A 17,409-nucleotide genomic window follows, 5' to 3' on the forward strand; every position below is an offset into this window, starting at 1 on the left:
AGATCGAGGGACGTGATCGTTCCCCTCTATTCGACATTGGTGAGGCCTCATCTGGAGTACTGTGTCCAGTTTTGGGCCCCACACTTCAAGAAGGATGTGGATAAATTGGAGAGAGTCCAGCGAAGGGCAACAAAAATGATTAAGGGACTGGAACACATGAGTTATGAGGAGAGGCTGAGGGAGCTGGGATTGTTTAGCCTGCAGAAGAGAAGAATGAGGGGGGATTTGATAGCTGCTTTCAACTACCTGAAAGGGGGTTCCAAAGAGGATGGCTCTAGACTGTTCTCAATGGTAGCAGATGACAGAACGAGGAGTAATGGTCTCAAGTTGCAGTGGGGGAGGTTTAGATTGGATATTAGGAAAAACGTTTTCACTAAGAGGGTGGTGAAACACTGGAATGCATTACCTAGGGAGGTGGTAGAATCTCCTTCCTTAGAGGTTTTTAAGGTCAGGCTTGACAAAGCCCTGGCTGGGATGATTTAACTGGGAATTGGTCCTGCTTTGAGCAGGGGGTTGGACTAGATGACCTTCTGGGGTCCCTTCCAACCCTGATATTCTATGATTCTATGATTCTAATTAAAATATTTTGTGGAGGTTCCTACAAGGAAGCATGGGACATTGATCTCGATGCCTTTTTCAAAAGACTTGAGGATCTTGCTGAGTGCTCTGACCTATGTAGTGGTATATACAGCACCTTGCTCAGCCCATAGGAAACACAAAGCACAAAAGCTGGGCAGCAAAGCTTTTTTCCACAAACATTTTAAGGACAAATATGATCTTTTCTCATGTACACTATAAAACAATGACTAAAGGGTAGCATTCAAGACTCTTGTTCAGGAGATATGTGTGCAAATACCTATTTGGTTTTTTTGGAGTTTCCACACACATCTCCAGAGAGACATTTTGATAGCTGCTCTGAGAGTCCTCTCAAAACATCAAAGCTCAAAAAGTTTCTCATCTGAGGTATTAATAATTTCCCTACAATTTAAGTCAAAAATGCATGGTATATGGGCTCATCATGTGAAGGACTATAGTATATAAGCCCTACCAAATTCACAGTGCATTTTGGTCAAATTAATGGTCATAGGGTTTTAAAAATAGTAAATTTCATGATTTCAGCTATTTAAATCTGAAATTTCATGGTGTTGTAATTGTCGGAGTCCTCACTCGAAAAGGAGTTGTGGGGGAGGGGGTTGCAGTGATATTGTAGGGGAGTTGCGGTACTGGTACCCTTACTTCTGCACTGCTGCTGGAGGCAGTGCTGCCGTCAGAGCTGGGCAGGTGGAGAGCAGCGGCTGCTGGCCGGAAGCCCAGCTCTGAAGGCAGAGCCGCCGCCAGCAGCAGTGCAGAAGTAAGGATGGCCTGGTAAGGTATTGCCACCTTTACTTCAACAGTACTGGGCCCTCATTAAGCAGCCGCCACTCTCCGACCACCCAGCTTTGAATGCAGCATTGCAGGAGTAATGTGGCATGGTATGGTATTGTTACCTTTACTTCTGCACAGCTGCTGGTCATGCTGCCTTCGTAGCTGGGTGCCTGGCCAGCAACCACCACTCTCCGGCTGCCAAGCTCTGAAGGCAGCATAGAAGTAAGGGCAACCCTCCAGCAACTCCCTTTTGGGTTAGGACCCCCAATTTGAGAAACGCTGGTCTCCCCCCTGAAATTTGTATAGTATGGGGTAAAAGCAGACAAAAGACCAGATTTCACTGGCGGGAGACCAGATTTCATGATCCGTGACTCATTTTTCATGTCTGTGAATTTGGTAGGGCCCTAAATATAACACCTGGTAAATAATCTTTTCACTGTTCAGTATGGAATTATAAAGCTGCCTTCATTAGGCTCAGATCACTTCACAGCCCCCCAAGTTCTGTGCTCAGTCCCAGAGCTCCTGCTTTTTCTGGAGCTTGTGAAAGGCATTCTGTCAGTGTGGATCCCACACTACATGAAGGGGTAGAAAGTGGATGGGCCATGGTTAGTGGGTGTGGCTTCAGACAGAGTATAGGTAGGAAATGACATTCAGCTTGGGGCTGTATTATATATTTTGTGGAGCATCACCTTGCAAGTCTCTCTGTCAGGGAGATGCAGGTGATGCAGTGATTCAGAGCTGGTATACAGACACAATCTCTGCATGAATGGCCCAGGTTTCTCCTGATCGTTTATGTTTGGAGGTAGGCCCTACAACCTTCATCACAGGAGGATGGCAGCAGCAACACCACCCCCATCATCAGAGGATGATGTGGGAACTTTGCAGAAAGCTCTGCACTCCCTCTGCAGGCTTTGCTACAGAAGGAAATAATCTGGATCTTGGTGATTAGAGCAGGGGGATGGAAAATCAGGATGACTGTGTTTTATTTCTGTCTGCCAGTAATTTGCTTGTATGACCTCGACCAAATCATGTAGGATGTAATACTGGCCTCACTGAAGTCGGTGGTAATGTTGCCATTATCTTAAAGATGTGGATTTCATCCTTAAATTCTCCATGGCCATACTTACAAATCTGTAAAATGGGTACAATGTTATAAAAGTTTTCTACATCAGAGAGTATTGTAAAGACTAAATATTTTTCAAGTGCTCTGGGATTATTTTGACATGCTCTACATAAATGCAAATTGTTTGTATTTTTCTTAAATTATACATGGGGATCAATTCTTTAGTATTGGTTTAGATAAATGTTTCAACATCTTTTTTTTTGTAACAGTTATCTTTTTTTAGCCCTACTCCAAGTCGCTATAAGATTCTTCTAGAAGCCAAAGCCTTTCCCTCCGACCATGTAAGAAATTCATATTTCACGGTATTTGTATTATTAATCATATACTGGAAAGAGTATCAGTAGCCTGATTTGAATATTTATTAGATAAACTTGTCCAAGTACCATTACAATAAAAATAAAAACTGTCAGATGCTTTTGAGCTTAGCAAGTTTTACAGATTGTAGTTTTATTCCTTTCGTTCAAATAAAAAATGTTACAAGATGAAAAGATTGAATGGGTACATTGATTTATTAGTCTTTTTAAAGACATTGAACAAATTGCTGGCCTAAATCAACTGAAGTTGTAGCTGTTTTATTAATTCATGTTGCTGTTTTACTTTATGGAAACCAAATCAATAGAAAACTCACAACATTAACACTTGTATATCCCCAGACAGAGGTGGAAATGCTTGTTTTTTAGCACTTTAAATTACTAGTTTAAACATAATTTGTGTGCTATGAATGTGTGCTATGAAATAGGAGACAATAGTCCATGCATCACAGCTTACAGCAAATAAATCTTTGAGTTTGTGGCCCAGTGCTACTTAATCATCTACTCAGTAAACTCATGGAAATTGATAATTTTTATTAATCTTTAAGGCACAATAAAATGACTCCAAATATCACTCATAGGATTATTTGTAACTCGGATGCATGAACTTCAGATTGCCTTTATTCTAGGCTACAGAGCTCAACAGTTACTTTTGCCTTTGCTCACTATAGCTTCATTTGTGCACACTCTGTGCTTTCTATGTTCCTTTGACACCCCAATAATAAGCTGTACAACTGCCTTCATCTCAGACCACTGTACTATAATTATTAACTGTCTATAGCACAATATTTCTGATTGACTATATGTGACATTGTCCCCCAAACATTATCAATACAGTATCTTTAGTGATAAAATCATTGGCTGAGGTACGCAAAGCTTGGAGATATAGACACTGGGTGGACTTAGTGGTGGTAGTAGTACTATCTGTAGGGCCTATGAGCCCTAGTCATGGACTAGAACCCCATTGTGTGTGTTAGGCGCTGTTCAGTCATAGAACAAAGAACAGTCCCTACTCCAAAGAGCCTTGGCTCACTGAAGTCAATAGGAGTTTTGGCCCATTGAATTTAATGGGGCCGGGATTTCACCCACTAATTTTAATGAAAGATGTGTGTGTAGGTTTGATCTAAAAATCTAAGCCATTTCTTTTAAAATCCGTTTGCTTTGCTAAACTGTAGTGCGTGAAATTCTTTTTTCAGTATGCTGTTGAGTCTCAGCTTCGGCTTCATGGACTTGATGTGGAGAAATGCATGCTCATGGTACAGCCACGCAAGGTTTGTGAGGGATATAAATGTTAGAACTCTGCTCTCCTTGTTAACATTGGCTATATACATGTAGTTAGTTAGCATTGGCTATAAATGTGTAGTTAGTACAAGAATGGAGGTGTTGTCCCCCAAATTCTTTAGCATCTGCTGTCGTTGGTTATGTATATGCATCTCTTCTTATATTTCTACTCATGTGCCTAGAATTTTCAGAAGAACTTATCGATTGCCACTAATTGTCTATTCTGTTGCTTTCCATACATTTCTGACTTTAAGGACCAATATTATCTTTGTTGTCTGGCTTAAATTGCTGGACTTATCTCTTAGGAAGAAAATAATCTTTCAAAACAGTTACTTATAATGTATTTTCTGATTGCCATAACACAATAGGCTCCTAAAAGAACGCAAAATTCAGAAGCATCAGCATGTATCTTCCTTATAGTTTTCTATCTTAAAAGATTGCCATAAAGACAACATACTCTATCTTTATTATCACAACCTAAGGAAAGGGCCTGCTTCAAAAAATATTTAATTTAGATCATGTTGAGAGATTGCATTACGATCCCTTCTCAACATAAGAACTTTGCCACTTAACTATAATATGGATAATGACCGTTTGGATTCTAAAATCTGAATAATTTTATGAGGAGAGTGAGGCTACTCCTGAATCCTTGATAGATGTTCAAAGATTGTTAAGATAATAGCAGTTACTTCCAATTTAGCAAATTTTACCCAAACTCATTGCAGTAGCAAATTTGATTTCATTCTGAGTTTTAACTGCCTAGGTGTCCCGAGATAGTGGTGGGTGGTGGCTACTTTGTGGGAAGAAATGTGGGGAGAAGGAGGCAGAAAATCTTGCTACAAAGAATAAAAATTAGATTTTGTATTTCTGATTATGACAGACTTGCCATTTTTTGAAGTATAAATATGGCAGATTTAGAATAGCTTCCTGTGGGAAATGAAGTGTACTAAAACATGAGGGTGAGACCTGATAGACAGCTTTTAATACTTGTGGGTATCACGATTTTCAAATGCCGCATAAAAATCATTATGTATTCTGTTTGCACCAAGATCTTTTTATATTGTACATTAAAACTGTCTGAAATATTAAGAGGGGTGAAAGGAAAACAAATGTTTTTAGGAATCTACCACCTTGAAAATAAGTTGCTAATGATTTTTCATTTTTTGAAGTAACCGACTCAAAGGCTATTTCCTGTCAATTACCTTTGTAGATCATTGTTGTGCTAGGATACTCTTTTGATCTCCCTATGCAGGCAGCACAGCACATAGTAAAATATAGATTATGAAATAAGAAATGACAGTTTCATTACTGCCAGGGTAGATGTAAAACATGTGCTTTAACTTTATTTTAGGGGGAGAAGACCTTGAGAATTGAAGATATCCTTGACATAATTGAGAAGGAAGGGGACTCTGTTGCTGTAATTTTGCTGAGTGGAGTGCAGTACTACACAGGACAGCTGTTTGACATCCCCAGAATAACAAAGGCTGGCCAAGAAAAGGTAGAATTGTTCCAAGACTACTTCTGTAAAATCGGTTTAAAATAATCCTTTCCCCCCTCTATAAACTGGACAGATATGTAACATATAGGGGGTCTATCTAAATCACTCTAAAGATTTATAGGAAATCATAATCGTATTCTTGCATTTCCCGTAGAGTTCTTATAGGGTGGCTTAAAAAAATCTACAGAAAGGCTATTATTCTTTATTAAATTCTGCAGGCCTCTTGCTTAAGAGTTCTGAATGGGGAAGGAAATGATCATCCCAAACTCTTTAAAATAGAGCACTATGTGTTAGACTTCTATATTTAAACAGAATTTAGCTATGTTCTCTCTTCTCATCCACTCACTGGCAGCTGCTATCACAGCATGTTGCCTCCAGTCAGCAGGGCAAGGTGAGTTCCTTGTGGAGTTGACAGCTTCTGACTCAGCTGATCAGTTAACAGGAGACAGGCAGGATACTGAGTATATCACCTTCATGAGATGACTGGTTTTCAATACAATAACTCAGACTTGGAAACTTGCAGCCAGTGTACTAGAGACTTACTGTGAATTTTTTTAACCATCTTGATTGCCTCCGGAATGCAGGGGAAGGTAGAGTCTTAATTAAGTTTTCTTATCAACAAGAGATCAGCACACTCATCAGGAGGCACATTTTTTATTGGATATATCTTATCTGACCTGAGATACTCAAGGAATTAACATACTGGATGTTACTAGATTCCTACAAACCTGCAGTATAGCTGTATCTAAACAGTTAACCCTTTTGAGGCTTCAGCCCTGATCATACCAGGGCTTCCACTACCTTTTGTTGTTATACCTTCTGTCTCTCCTCTGCTGAACCCCTGGGGCACAAATGCAGGTCCATGAGTTAGCTACAGTGACCATGGGATGCAAACATTGAGTGCACCCACTGAACAATCTAATTTTTCTAAATGCAACATAAAGCTGCTTTCCCTTGTGCCAGAAACTTCAAGGGAGGATAGGCAATGGTAACTGCATCTGCCCCCTGCCAGGCTTGAAGCAGGCATTGCACCTCCTTGCACCGGCTTGGGTGAATTTAGGTCCACACATTTTAGAGCCACATAGTATAAAAACATAATTACTAGATCTATCTTCCTTGAGGATCACCTAGCCTCTTGCTAACTCTAATGAATCAAGCTTCACAACACTGCCTTTTGATTAAAGGAAAGGATAGTCTGATAGAAAGATGATGTAGCCAAATGCTAGGTTACTGTGTCAGTTCATAAAAGAAGGTGATACTGGGGGTGATGAAAGCATTCACTCACTGGAAAGCTGGAGCTAAGTGCATACACGTGTATATGTGTGCACAGACACAGAGCATGCTCCCTCTCATAAATCTGTCATATTGCTGATGTCTGACATGTCAGACAGCCCAGAAAAATTTATACCAAACTGTAAATTCAGGTAAACTTGCAAGCCTCTAACTTTAATGCCAGTCTAAAGATGTTCTCCATAGTTTGGACCACATCCACACCTACTGCAAATCAGTATAGCTCCATTAAGAATAGAGAGATATTCTTTTTATACCAGTGGAGAATCAGGCCCTATGTGTTTAGGTTGGCATCTGTTTAACTGTTATATGTTTTCAATATTAGGAAAATGAGTAATACATACTGTACTATGTTTAAGCTTTTCAGGGATTGGTATCTCAGTGTTATCTGAGGCAACTGCTGGTTGGTGACTAGAGAAAAAGTAAACTCTGTAGAGTAGGCAAAGCAAGGTGAAGGTGACTGCCTGTAATGGGTCTTAGACACAGGACAAACTGTAGTCTTCAAATCAGAATGAGAAAAGTTCTTGAGCGGATTGTGGGTGCTCTATGACCTTGGCAAGTCATGTAACCTCTGTCCCTGTTGCCTATCTCTTAATGGAACAGCAATTTACCTAGCTTGTAGGGGTATTTACAAGCGTGAGGATGAAATCCTGTCCTTTCATAAGGTCAGAATTTCACCCTTGGTTTTTCGGAAAATCCTCTGATATCCTGTGAAAGGCAATCCAAGTAGTATATTATATGTTAGTATATTATTATTATTAGGAGCTAGAGGTGTGTATAGGAAGGCGTACAAACCACTATGTCCCCATTAGAGCTTATTGGTGCATTTGTGCATAGATATCTAAGTCACATATTTTATTACTTCTATGTGACAGAAATACTTTAGAGGACAATGAATTTCCAGCAATCATCCATCCCATTAGCATCCAGAATTGGAAGCCAAATGCCATCTCCTCTGTCTGAAAATCTACAAAGCTTTTATGATTCTAAATAAAGGTGGCGTGAGACATGTATCAGTTGGCTCCTCCAGGGATTTTCAAAAGTACCTAAGGGAGCTAGATGCTCAACTTCCATTGACAGTCAAGTGCTTTAACCCCTTTGATGCAATAATGATCAGGACTTGGGAAGGGTGGATTCAGGATCCTAAATTTACTGAAAATTCATGCAACACAAAGATGCAGTTCTAAGCACTATTTATGTGTTGCTGGTCTGGGAGACCTTAAAAGCATGACAAGAAATTTTAGGTTTCAGAGTAGCAGCCATGTTAGTCTGTATCTACAAAAAGAAAACGAGGACTTGTGGTACCTTAGAGACTAACAAATTTATTTGAGCATAAGCTTTCGTGAGCTCCAGCTCACTTCATCGGATGCATTCAGTGGAAAATACAGTGGGGAGATTTATATACACAGAGAACATGAAACAATGGGTGTTACCATACACACTGTAATGAGAGTGATCAGGTAAGGTGAGCTATTACCAGCAGGAGAGAGGGGTGAACGGGGGGGGGGGGGGGGACCTTTTGTAATGATAATGAAGGTGGGCCATTTCCAGCAGTTGACAAGAACGTCTGAGGAACATGTACATAAACATGGGGAAATAGTTTTACTTTGTGTAATGACCCATCCACTCCCAGTCTTTATTCAAGCCTAAGTTAATTGTATCCAGTTTGCAAATTAATTCCAATTCAGCAGTCTCTTTTTGGAGTCTGTTTTTGAAGTTTTTTTATTCAAGAATTGCCACCTTTAGGTCTGTAATCGAATGACCAAAGAGATTGAAGTGTTCTCTGACTGGCTTTTGAATGTTATAATTCTTGATGTCTGACTTGTGTCCATTTATTCTTTTACATAGAGACTGTCCAGTTTGACCAATGTACATGGCAGAGGGGCATTGCTGGCACATGATGGAATATATCACATTGGTAGAGATGCAGGTGAACGAGCCTCTGATAGTGATGAAGTGAGCTGTAGCTCACGAAAGCTTAAGCTCAAATAAATTTGTTAGTCTCTAAAGTGCCACAAGTACTCCTTTTCTTTTTGAGCCTCTGATTGTGTGGCTGATGTGATTAGGCCCTATGATGGTGTCCCCTGAATAGATATGTGGACACAGTTGGCAACGGGCTTTGTTGCAAGGATAGGTTCCTGGGTTGGTGGTTCTGTTGTGTGGTGTGTGGTTGCTGGTGAGTATTTGCTTCAGGTTGGGGGGGCTGTCTGTAAGCACGGACTGGCCTGTCTCCCAAGGTCTGTCAGAGTGATAGGTTGTCCTTCAGGATAGGTTGTAGATCCTTGATGATGTGTTGGAGAGGTTTTAGTTGTGGGCTGAAGGTAATGGCTAGTGGCGTTCTGTTATTTTTTTGTTGGGCCTGTCCTGTAGTAGGTAACTTCTGGGTACTCTTTTGGCTCTGTCAATCTGTTTCTTCACTTCAGCAAGTGGGTATTGTAGTTGTAAGAATGCTTGATAGAGATCTTGTAGGTGTTTGTCTCTGTCTGAGGGGTTGGAGCAAATGCGGTTGTATCGTAGAGCTTGGCTGTAGACAATGGATCATCTGGTGTGGTCTGGATGAAAGCTGGAGTCATGTAGTGGTGAGTAGGTTTCCAGTACAGGGTGGTGTTTATGTGACCATCGCTTATTAGCACCGTAATGTCCAGGAAGTGGATCTCTTGTGTGGACTGGTCCAGGCTGATGGTGGGATGGAAATTGTTGAAATCCTGGTGGAATTCCTCAAGGGCTTCTATTCCATGGGTCCAGATGATGAAGATGTCATCAATGTAGTGCAAGTAGAGTAGGGGCATTAGGGGACAAGAGCCGAGGAAGCGTTGTTCTAAGTCAGCCATAAAAGTGTTGGCATAATGTGGGGCCATGCGAGTACGCATAGCAGTGCCGCTGATTTGAAGGTATACATTGTCCCCAAATGTGAAATAGTTATGGGTGAGGACAAAGTCACAAAGTTCAGCCACCAGGTTTGCCGTGACATTATCGGGGATAGTGTTCTTGACGGCTTGTAGTCCATCTTTGTGTGGAATGTTGGTGTAGCGGGCTTCTACATCCATTGTGACTACGATGGTGTTTTCAGGAAGATCACTGATGGATTGTAGTTTCCTCAGGAAGTCAGTGGTGTCTCGAAGGTAGCTGGGAGTGCTGGTAGCGTAGGGCCTGAGGAGGGAGTCTACATAGTCAGACAATCCTGCTGTCAGGGTGCCAGTGCCTGAGACGATGGGGCATCCAGGATTTCCGGATTTATAGATCTTGGATAGCAGATAGAATACCCCTGGTCACGGTTCCAGGGGTGTGTCTGTGCGGATTTGTTCTTTTGCTTTTTCAGGGAGTTTCTTGAGCAGATGGTGTAGTTTCTTTTGTTAACCCTCAGTGGGATCAGAGGGTATTGGCTTGTAAAAAGTGGTGTTGGAGAGCTGCCTAGCAGCCTCTTGTTCATATTCCAACCTATTCATGATGACGACAGCACCTCCTTTGTCAGCCTTTTTGATTATGATGTCAGAGTTGTGTTCTGCACAGCTGAGGTTATGGGGCAAGTGATGCTGCTTTTCCACAATTTCAGCCCGTGCACATCAGTGGAAACACATGTAGAAGTCCAATCTGTTGTTTCAACCTTCAGGAGGAGTCCACCTAGAATCCTTCTTTTTGTAGTGTTGGTAGGAAGGTCTCTGTGGGTTAGTATGTTGTTCAGAGGTGTGTTGGAAATATTCCTTGAGTCAGAGACGTCGAAAATAGATTAACAGATCCAGAAGAGTACCCAGAAGTTACCTACTACAGGACAGGCCCAACAACAAGACTTTGTGACTAGCTCTCCTTACCTGATCACTCTCGTTTCAGTGTGTATGGTAACATCCATTGTTTCATGTTCTCTGTGTATATAAATCTCCCCACTGTATTTTCCACTGAATGCATCCGATGAAGTGAGCTGCAGCCTGTGAAAGCTTATGCTCAAATAAATTTGTTAGTTTCTAAGATGCCACAAGTACTTCTTTTCTTTTTGCGAATACAGACTAATACGGCTGCTACTCTGAAATTTTTCTTTTTAAGAAATTTTAGACATTCAAAGACTCTTATAGGTACTACCCTCTGCAATATCTAAATACTATACATTTATACAAAGTTAACAGGTTTCAGAGTAGCCGCCGTGTTAGTCTGTATCCGCAAAAAGAGAAGTTAACAGACTCTTCTACCATACTCAGACACCCTAAATATTGAGGACATTTACTTCAGCAATTTCCAGACTGTGGACAGTTTGTTATACTTATAAGAAGCACACGGGATCTTTATAGGGAAGAAGGCAGCTCTCTCTCTCTCACACACACACACACACAGAGTCCTGCCAGTTGATGTTTATAGTTCCCAGTCCAGAGTCTGGATCAATCTAGTGGCCAGCCAGATTGGATGCAGAGGGAAGCAGGGCTCTGTCAGATGCAATCCGATGCTCCTGGAGTGTGGCAAGATGAACCCAAAGTCCCATGGCAAAGCACCCTGTTCTTACAGTCCTTTTTCTCTGTTGAAGTCTATAGATTTTGCTGTGTCAGTTTCTGACTGGTTACTCCTTGATTGGTGTTAACATTCCAAAACACCTGTGAGAGGGTCATCCTGTCCTGGTTTCGATTTAATCAGTTATCTTTAGGGGTTCCAGCCTTCACATCAGGGTTGTCAATTTGCCCTTCCTCACTCATGGATACGCATTGATGGTTCTTTGGCATCAACAAATCTCGATAAGTGTCTTCGCTCCTCCTTTCTTGACCATCTGGTTAACAATGGCCTTCACACTGTTTCTTTTCCCGATGTATGCATTCCTCATTCACACAAACAGTCTCTTACAGAGACCAAACAGTCTTTTACAGAGACTCTGAGAATACAAACAGTAGTATTTTATATCAGCAAAAAGGCATTGCAAATTAAACCTTGCTAAGTTTCACAATCAATAACTAAGACAATTTACATTGAGACCCAGGCCTTTAATGTTCCTCTAATCAACTTAACATAGACACAATACAGAATCCTGTCTCTTACTAACTAAACCTTAAAACAAAGAACTAAAGAGGGTGCAATTTGTAATGCATATGGAAAAACAGAATCTCATAAGTCCCAGAGGGTCATTCCTTTCTACTATTCAAATGGGGTGGCTAGCAGGATGAAATCAAATTATACATTAATTCTTATAGTGCCAATCTAAAATCCTTCCCCTACAAGTTCATAGGTGACATGGGTGTTGACAGATCTGGTTTGCAGCTGCTTCCACAAGTTTCCAGGCTTCTCCGTACAGGGGAGATCTGAGAAGCCTTTAAACAGAGGGGAAACGGGGGATCGAGACTAGCTGCATATATTAGGGGCCACTGTTATATGAGAGAAGGGGTAGTGGAACATGAGCCGTTCCCCTAGACCAGAGCCACAAAGGAGAGAGAAATGTCCAGAAGAAAAGGGAACCAAGGCTTTGTCTACTCAGGAAAGTTGCACCATTTTACCTAAGGGTGTGATTTAAACCAATTTAGTTTAACTAGTGCAAATCCCTGTGTGAACACTCTTATTTGGATTTAAATCAGCCCTATTTTGGTTTAGCTGAATTCAGTTAGAAAGTAGTATAAGTTAAACTGAAATAAGCTGCTTTTAAACTTAGACAAGGCCTAAGTGGCAGGGGAGAAGAGAAGATGGCAGAGAAGCATGCCGAGTTGATCAGCAGGGGCAGGAAGAACTGTACCCATAGGAGAGAGAGATTAATTGAAGACTAAATTAGGTATTTTAATTCTTTTTTAAAAAAGAAAGACAACCCAGTTTTCATATACAAGATGGTTAAAATACATGAATAGTTTGTCAGTATTGCTTTATCATATAAGCTCTTGATGTAACTGACAGGACTGTTACGAAATCTCTATTGATAAAAGGTTGAGTTGCTCAGTTGTCAGTGGAAACCGATGAGGCTGATGAGCTCTCTGCTGAAATGTTGTCCACACTGTAAAAAAAAAGAAAAGTTCAGGCACCTATGGCTTACTTCAGACCGAATGACGGTGTCCCTTTCTATTGTATTTCATCTCAGGCGTGCTAGCTGGAAAACTCATGTTTTCTGTGCAGCAATAGGAATAACTCAGGCTATATCCAGACCCAGACACTTCTTAATCTTTGGGTTATGAATAGATTTAGGGATAAATTCTTTATGCTCCTAATCACCCAAATAAAAATCCTACTGCCCCTTGTGGCTGATGGAAAACTAGCACGGAACATTTGAACCCTTTAATTACCAAGTTCATCAATTCCTTCTTCAGATTAGGCAATCTACCAGCAACCATTAATGAAATATCTATATTTACACTACTGCCTGCAACACCACTGAGCACAAAATGCTGCTATCTCAGTTACACAGCCTCGTAAGAGTAGTCCAGGAAAGCACTGAGTTGACTTAACTCATTCATCTTGGACAGATCCCAGATAGTTATGATGAGCAAGTGTTCCTCTTTCACAGGAGCTTTCACATGTACTCTTCTTCTGCATGGAACTATCTCCCCTCCTCTCAGCTGTTCAGTTTAGATATGAACTAACTTGGAAAGATTGTTCAACCAATATTTGAGTGACACTTACCTTTCTCTCCTCAGTGGACAGGACTCAAGCCATCACACAGATGTCATAATGCTTCATGGAAATAAGCAGATGGATGAAAATTGGTTTAAGATGTACCCAGATAAGACAGAAATGATAACTAGAAAAACTATGTTGAGCTGATCTCATTCACATCCCCTGAAGGCATCAGTCTTCCATGTCAGCACTTAGTGGTCTGATATTTAGGCAGGGAAGACTTGCAGTATTACATCACACTACTGCTCTGTACTCTCCATGACTATCCATTCAACTCCTTACCCTAACCTTTCTGGTTTCTGGTGGACTAAGGCTCAGTTACCTTAAAGACCACATCTTTCTGCCTCTTTGGGTGGGGGATGAAACTGTTAGTGGCTAGAATGAAACTCTTAAGTGCCAGTGGAAAAACTTTATCAAAAGGAAGCTGTAATCTTTGGGATGCCAAAAAAGGTTGGAATGAGCCATAATCATCTCATGTTCAAATCAAAATGCAAGACCCACTACACTGATGATTAATAAACCTGCACATCTCATTAACAGAAAGTAAAGTTGGGAGAACAGAAGAGAAAAGAAAGAAGGAAATGTAAAATGAAAATTGAAAGTGTGACGAGAGGAAGGAAACAAATATAATTTGTAGAACAACCCACTAAATATTATAGTCAAACAATATAGCAGAGGGAAATATTCTTCACATGAAGTCTTTAAAATCTTTTAAAAATGGAGTTTAAATGGTACAACACAATGATTGCCCTAAAACTGCTTAAACAGAGATTTAAGAGGCAAGTTCAGAAAGGTCTGAAAAAGTGTTTTAAGAAGACTGAGGTCAATTATTTATGAATTAAATTACTGATTTCCTTTTGAATTTTTTGAAATCAATTTCCTAAGTTCTCTGCTTAAACTAAGATTCCTCCCAGAGTGAAAACTCTGAACACAGACAGCTTCATTAAGCCATTAAATATTAAATGAACTAAATTAAGCTTGAAAAATCACCTCAAGCTATTTTTCCATCTTCAGTCTCTCAGATAAATGAAAATTACTACATATTGTGCCAAGCTCTCCTCAGCAGGGTGTAGGCAGTGGAGGGTATAGCATTACTTTCTTTTTTTTTTTTTCATCTTTGCTTTTAGGGGCTAACCCTCTAGTCTCCTGAACCACTTAAGAAACAGCCAACTTCTAGGAAACTTTAACTTCTAAGTTCACTTTTGTATAATACATTATGTAATAAAAATACTGTGCCTTCAGCCCTTTGTGTACAACATGTAGACTATTTTTAATCTCTCAAGTCCCAGTAGGAAATGCTTTAAAATCCTTCATCTTCATTTCTCTTCCTGACTTCCTTTCTAAAATGTCCCAGCTGTGCTTGCGTGAAGCTGTCAATTCCTTCTCTCCAAATGTCATTGACCATGCTGAGCTGCTACCTGCCAGTTACCAGCAATTACCCAGGCACTTTCCAACAACGCCTTTCAGAAGTTGAAATAAAGATGAGGATTCAGTGGGGACCACATATCCCTCTCCTCTACCAAAAGGAGATGGAGAGCTCCCCATGGTCTCTGTAAGCAACATTCCCACACAGCTCCCCTCCCTGCTTGTTTGGTGCAATGAGAGCTCTTTCAGTTTGCTTTAATTGCCATTTAAAATCTCTCTATATATGGAGTCTTACTGTTTACATAGCTGTGCCACACATCAGGTAGGGAAGCATGATTATCCCCAGTTCAGAGATGGCAACTTGAGGTAAAGAGAAATGAGACTTGCCCAAGGTCATAAAGGAAGTCCATTGACACTGAATTCAGATCTTCAGGGTCCCACTCTGGTGCCTTAAACACAAGGCCATCCATTCTTGTAAGGAGTCTTGTGCTAGCTCACTGAACTTCTTATTCTTTACAGTATGAAGTACCTGAAGAAGAGCACTGTGTAATTCAAAAGCTTGTCTCTTTCATCAAAAGAAATTAGTCCAATAAAAGATATTACCTCAATCACCTTGTCTCTTTAATATCCTGGGACCAACACAAGTACAACAACAACAATATGACAGACATTTTAAACAACAGGCTTTCTTTGTTCTCTTCTTTTTGCTTTCAAAGTTGCTTTTGTAGAAAGCTGGCATATTCTTTGGGAATGGGTGAACCAGTTTAATAGAAGTAAGAACTGGTCCTCAGACGACTTAAATAAGTAACTTATTTAAATTTTTACTGATATGTTTTTGGCCACTTATTAGTTTCTGTTGAGACTAGAAATATCAAAATACCTTAAAGGCTATTCCCAGAATAATCTGGATTTTGACTGGAACCAATGAGAATCTAGTGACAGATCTTCAGATGAGCTGCAATTCAGGGCACGTCTACACTCCGAAAATTTAAAATGACTCAACAAAAAGTGCAAAGTTCATGTGCAATAAACCCCTCTGTGGACACCTTCATCTAGAAGTTAAGTGACTTAACTTGCTGTAGTTTATTTAGGATTAAGCTACTGCAAACTCAGGCCAGAATGAGAGCATCCATAGAGGTGTTTAATGCACATTAACGTCACTTCTTTAGTTGATTCATCTTAAATATCCTGAATGTTCCTGTGTAGACAAGTTCTTGCTGTGTGAGGGCTAGAATACTTATCAAACCAAACCTGAACTCTGTTTCTATTTCAGTTCACCCATTATTAATATTTATATTGTGCAAGTGATTAGGTGCTGGCAGTTCATCCCATCATTTTGAGAGAATTTTACAGCCCCACAACTCCATTAGCAGCTTCATTAGAATTAGGTTGTCACACTTTTATACATGCTGTTTCATTCGGTTAGCTAGATAGTTTTTAGAGGGGATTAAGTATACTAAAGTATTCTTTTAATAATTTAGCTGAGATGCCTTTTGTACAACAAACAGCAAAAGAGATTTAAAAAAAAAAAAACTTTGTTTTATTACAGGGCTTAGATGTATTAAAATCCATGCTCTCACTTTCATTCCTACCATGCCACTTGTAAAAAGGCCATTTGTGTCTTTAGAGAGAAATGTAAAATAGTATTAACTTGTAGTCCATGCACAAAATATGCTATTATTTTTCTTCACTTTAATGGTGTAGCATTATAGTACAAGTTTTAGATCACTCTTTTAATTTAAAAATGCTGCCATCTAGTGGTTGTTGTGTGTATAAAATGTTTTGTTTCATGCTCCTTAGTTATTCCAAATTTTCAGTTCCCTAGATATGGCCATCCTATAACCTTTACAGGGAGTAGAGGGTGGAGTGGGGGTGTTAGTATAGTGTAGGGACAAGTACAATAAATTTAAAAATGCATGGTACAGTTTGTGATGCTACCTCACCTGTTGCAAAATTCTAAGGGACAGATTTCCATAAGTGCTAAGGTCCCAAAATTGCAAAGGCAATGAGAGCTTCAAATATTTAGCAGCTCTGAAAATCAGACCCTTACTGTGTAACTGATATAAATAAATTATTTATCCTTGTCCTCGCAGCATGTCAAAACATGTATTTTAATTAACTATCATCTTTTATTTGTTATTAATATTTTTTCACATACCATCACAGCGTTACAACAGATCAAAATTGGGGGCCTAATAGAAGCCCATAAAATTATTCATTTGAGGATGGGTATAGATTTGTGTGTGCATGTGTACACACACACACACACACTATACACAACTTGTTTCTATCACCAAATCAAACAAACTTTGGTGCTGGGATATGGGGAAAAAATTACTTTTTTTGCAGAGTCACTTTTATGGTATTTATCCTTTTAGGGAGTCTATTAAAGTCTTCTCTTTCCTCTAGGGTTGCTATGTTGGCTTTGACCTGGCTCATGCTGTTGGTAATGTAGAACTGCATTTACATGACTGGGGGGTAGATTTTGCCTGCTGGTGTTCCTACAAGGTGAGAGCTGCTATAGTATTTGAGAATGTTTTTAATAATTATGTTTCAGAGAAGGGTGGGCAAAGAGGATCAGATTAAATAGGAATCATACCGGCTCCTTG

General features: G+C 40.0%; 1 protein-coding gene across 8 annotated transcripts in view; it reads left to right on the forward strand.

The window, feature by feature from the left end:
• The window catches only part of KYNU (kynureninase), a 181,539-nt gene that overhangs the window by 121,460 nt on the left and 42,670 nt on the right, over positions 1-17,409 (forward strand). For all 8 annotated transcript variants that reach the window (XR_012664351.1, XR_012664350.1, XR_012664349.1 and 5 more), the window contains 4 exons: positions 2,698-2,769; positions 3,996-4,070; positions 5,432-5,578; positions 17,210-17,308. Coding sequence is in view for 5 of the 8 variants with exons in the window: in XM_075117814.1 (XP_074973915.1) it covers positions 2,698-2,769; positions 3,996-4,070; positions 5,432-5,578; positions 17,210-17,308 (393 nt within the window). In the remaining 3 variants the exon portion in view is untranslated. The remainder of the gene's footprint in view (positions 1-2,697; positions 2,770-3,995; positions 4,071-5,431; positions 5,579-17,209; positions 17,309-17,409) is intronic.

This window comes from Caretta caretta, chromosome 11 (genome assembly GCF_965140235.1).
Source record: "Caretta caretta isolate rCarCar2 chromosome 11, rCarCar1.hap1, whole genome shotgun sequence".
Lineage (NCBI taxonomy): Eukaryota > Metazoa > Chordata > Testudines > Cheloniidae > Caretta > Caretta caretta.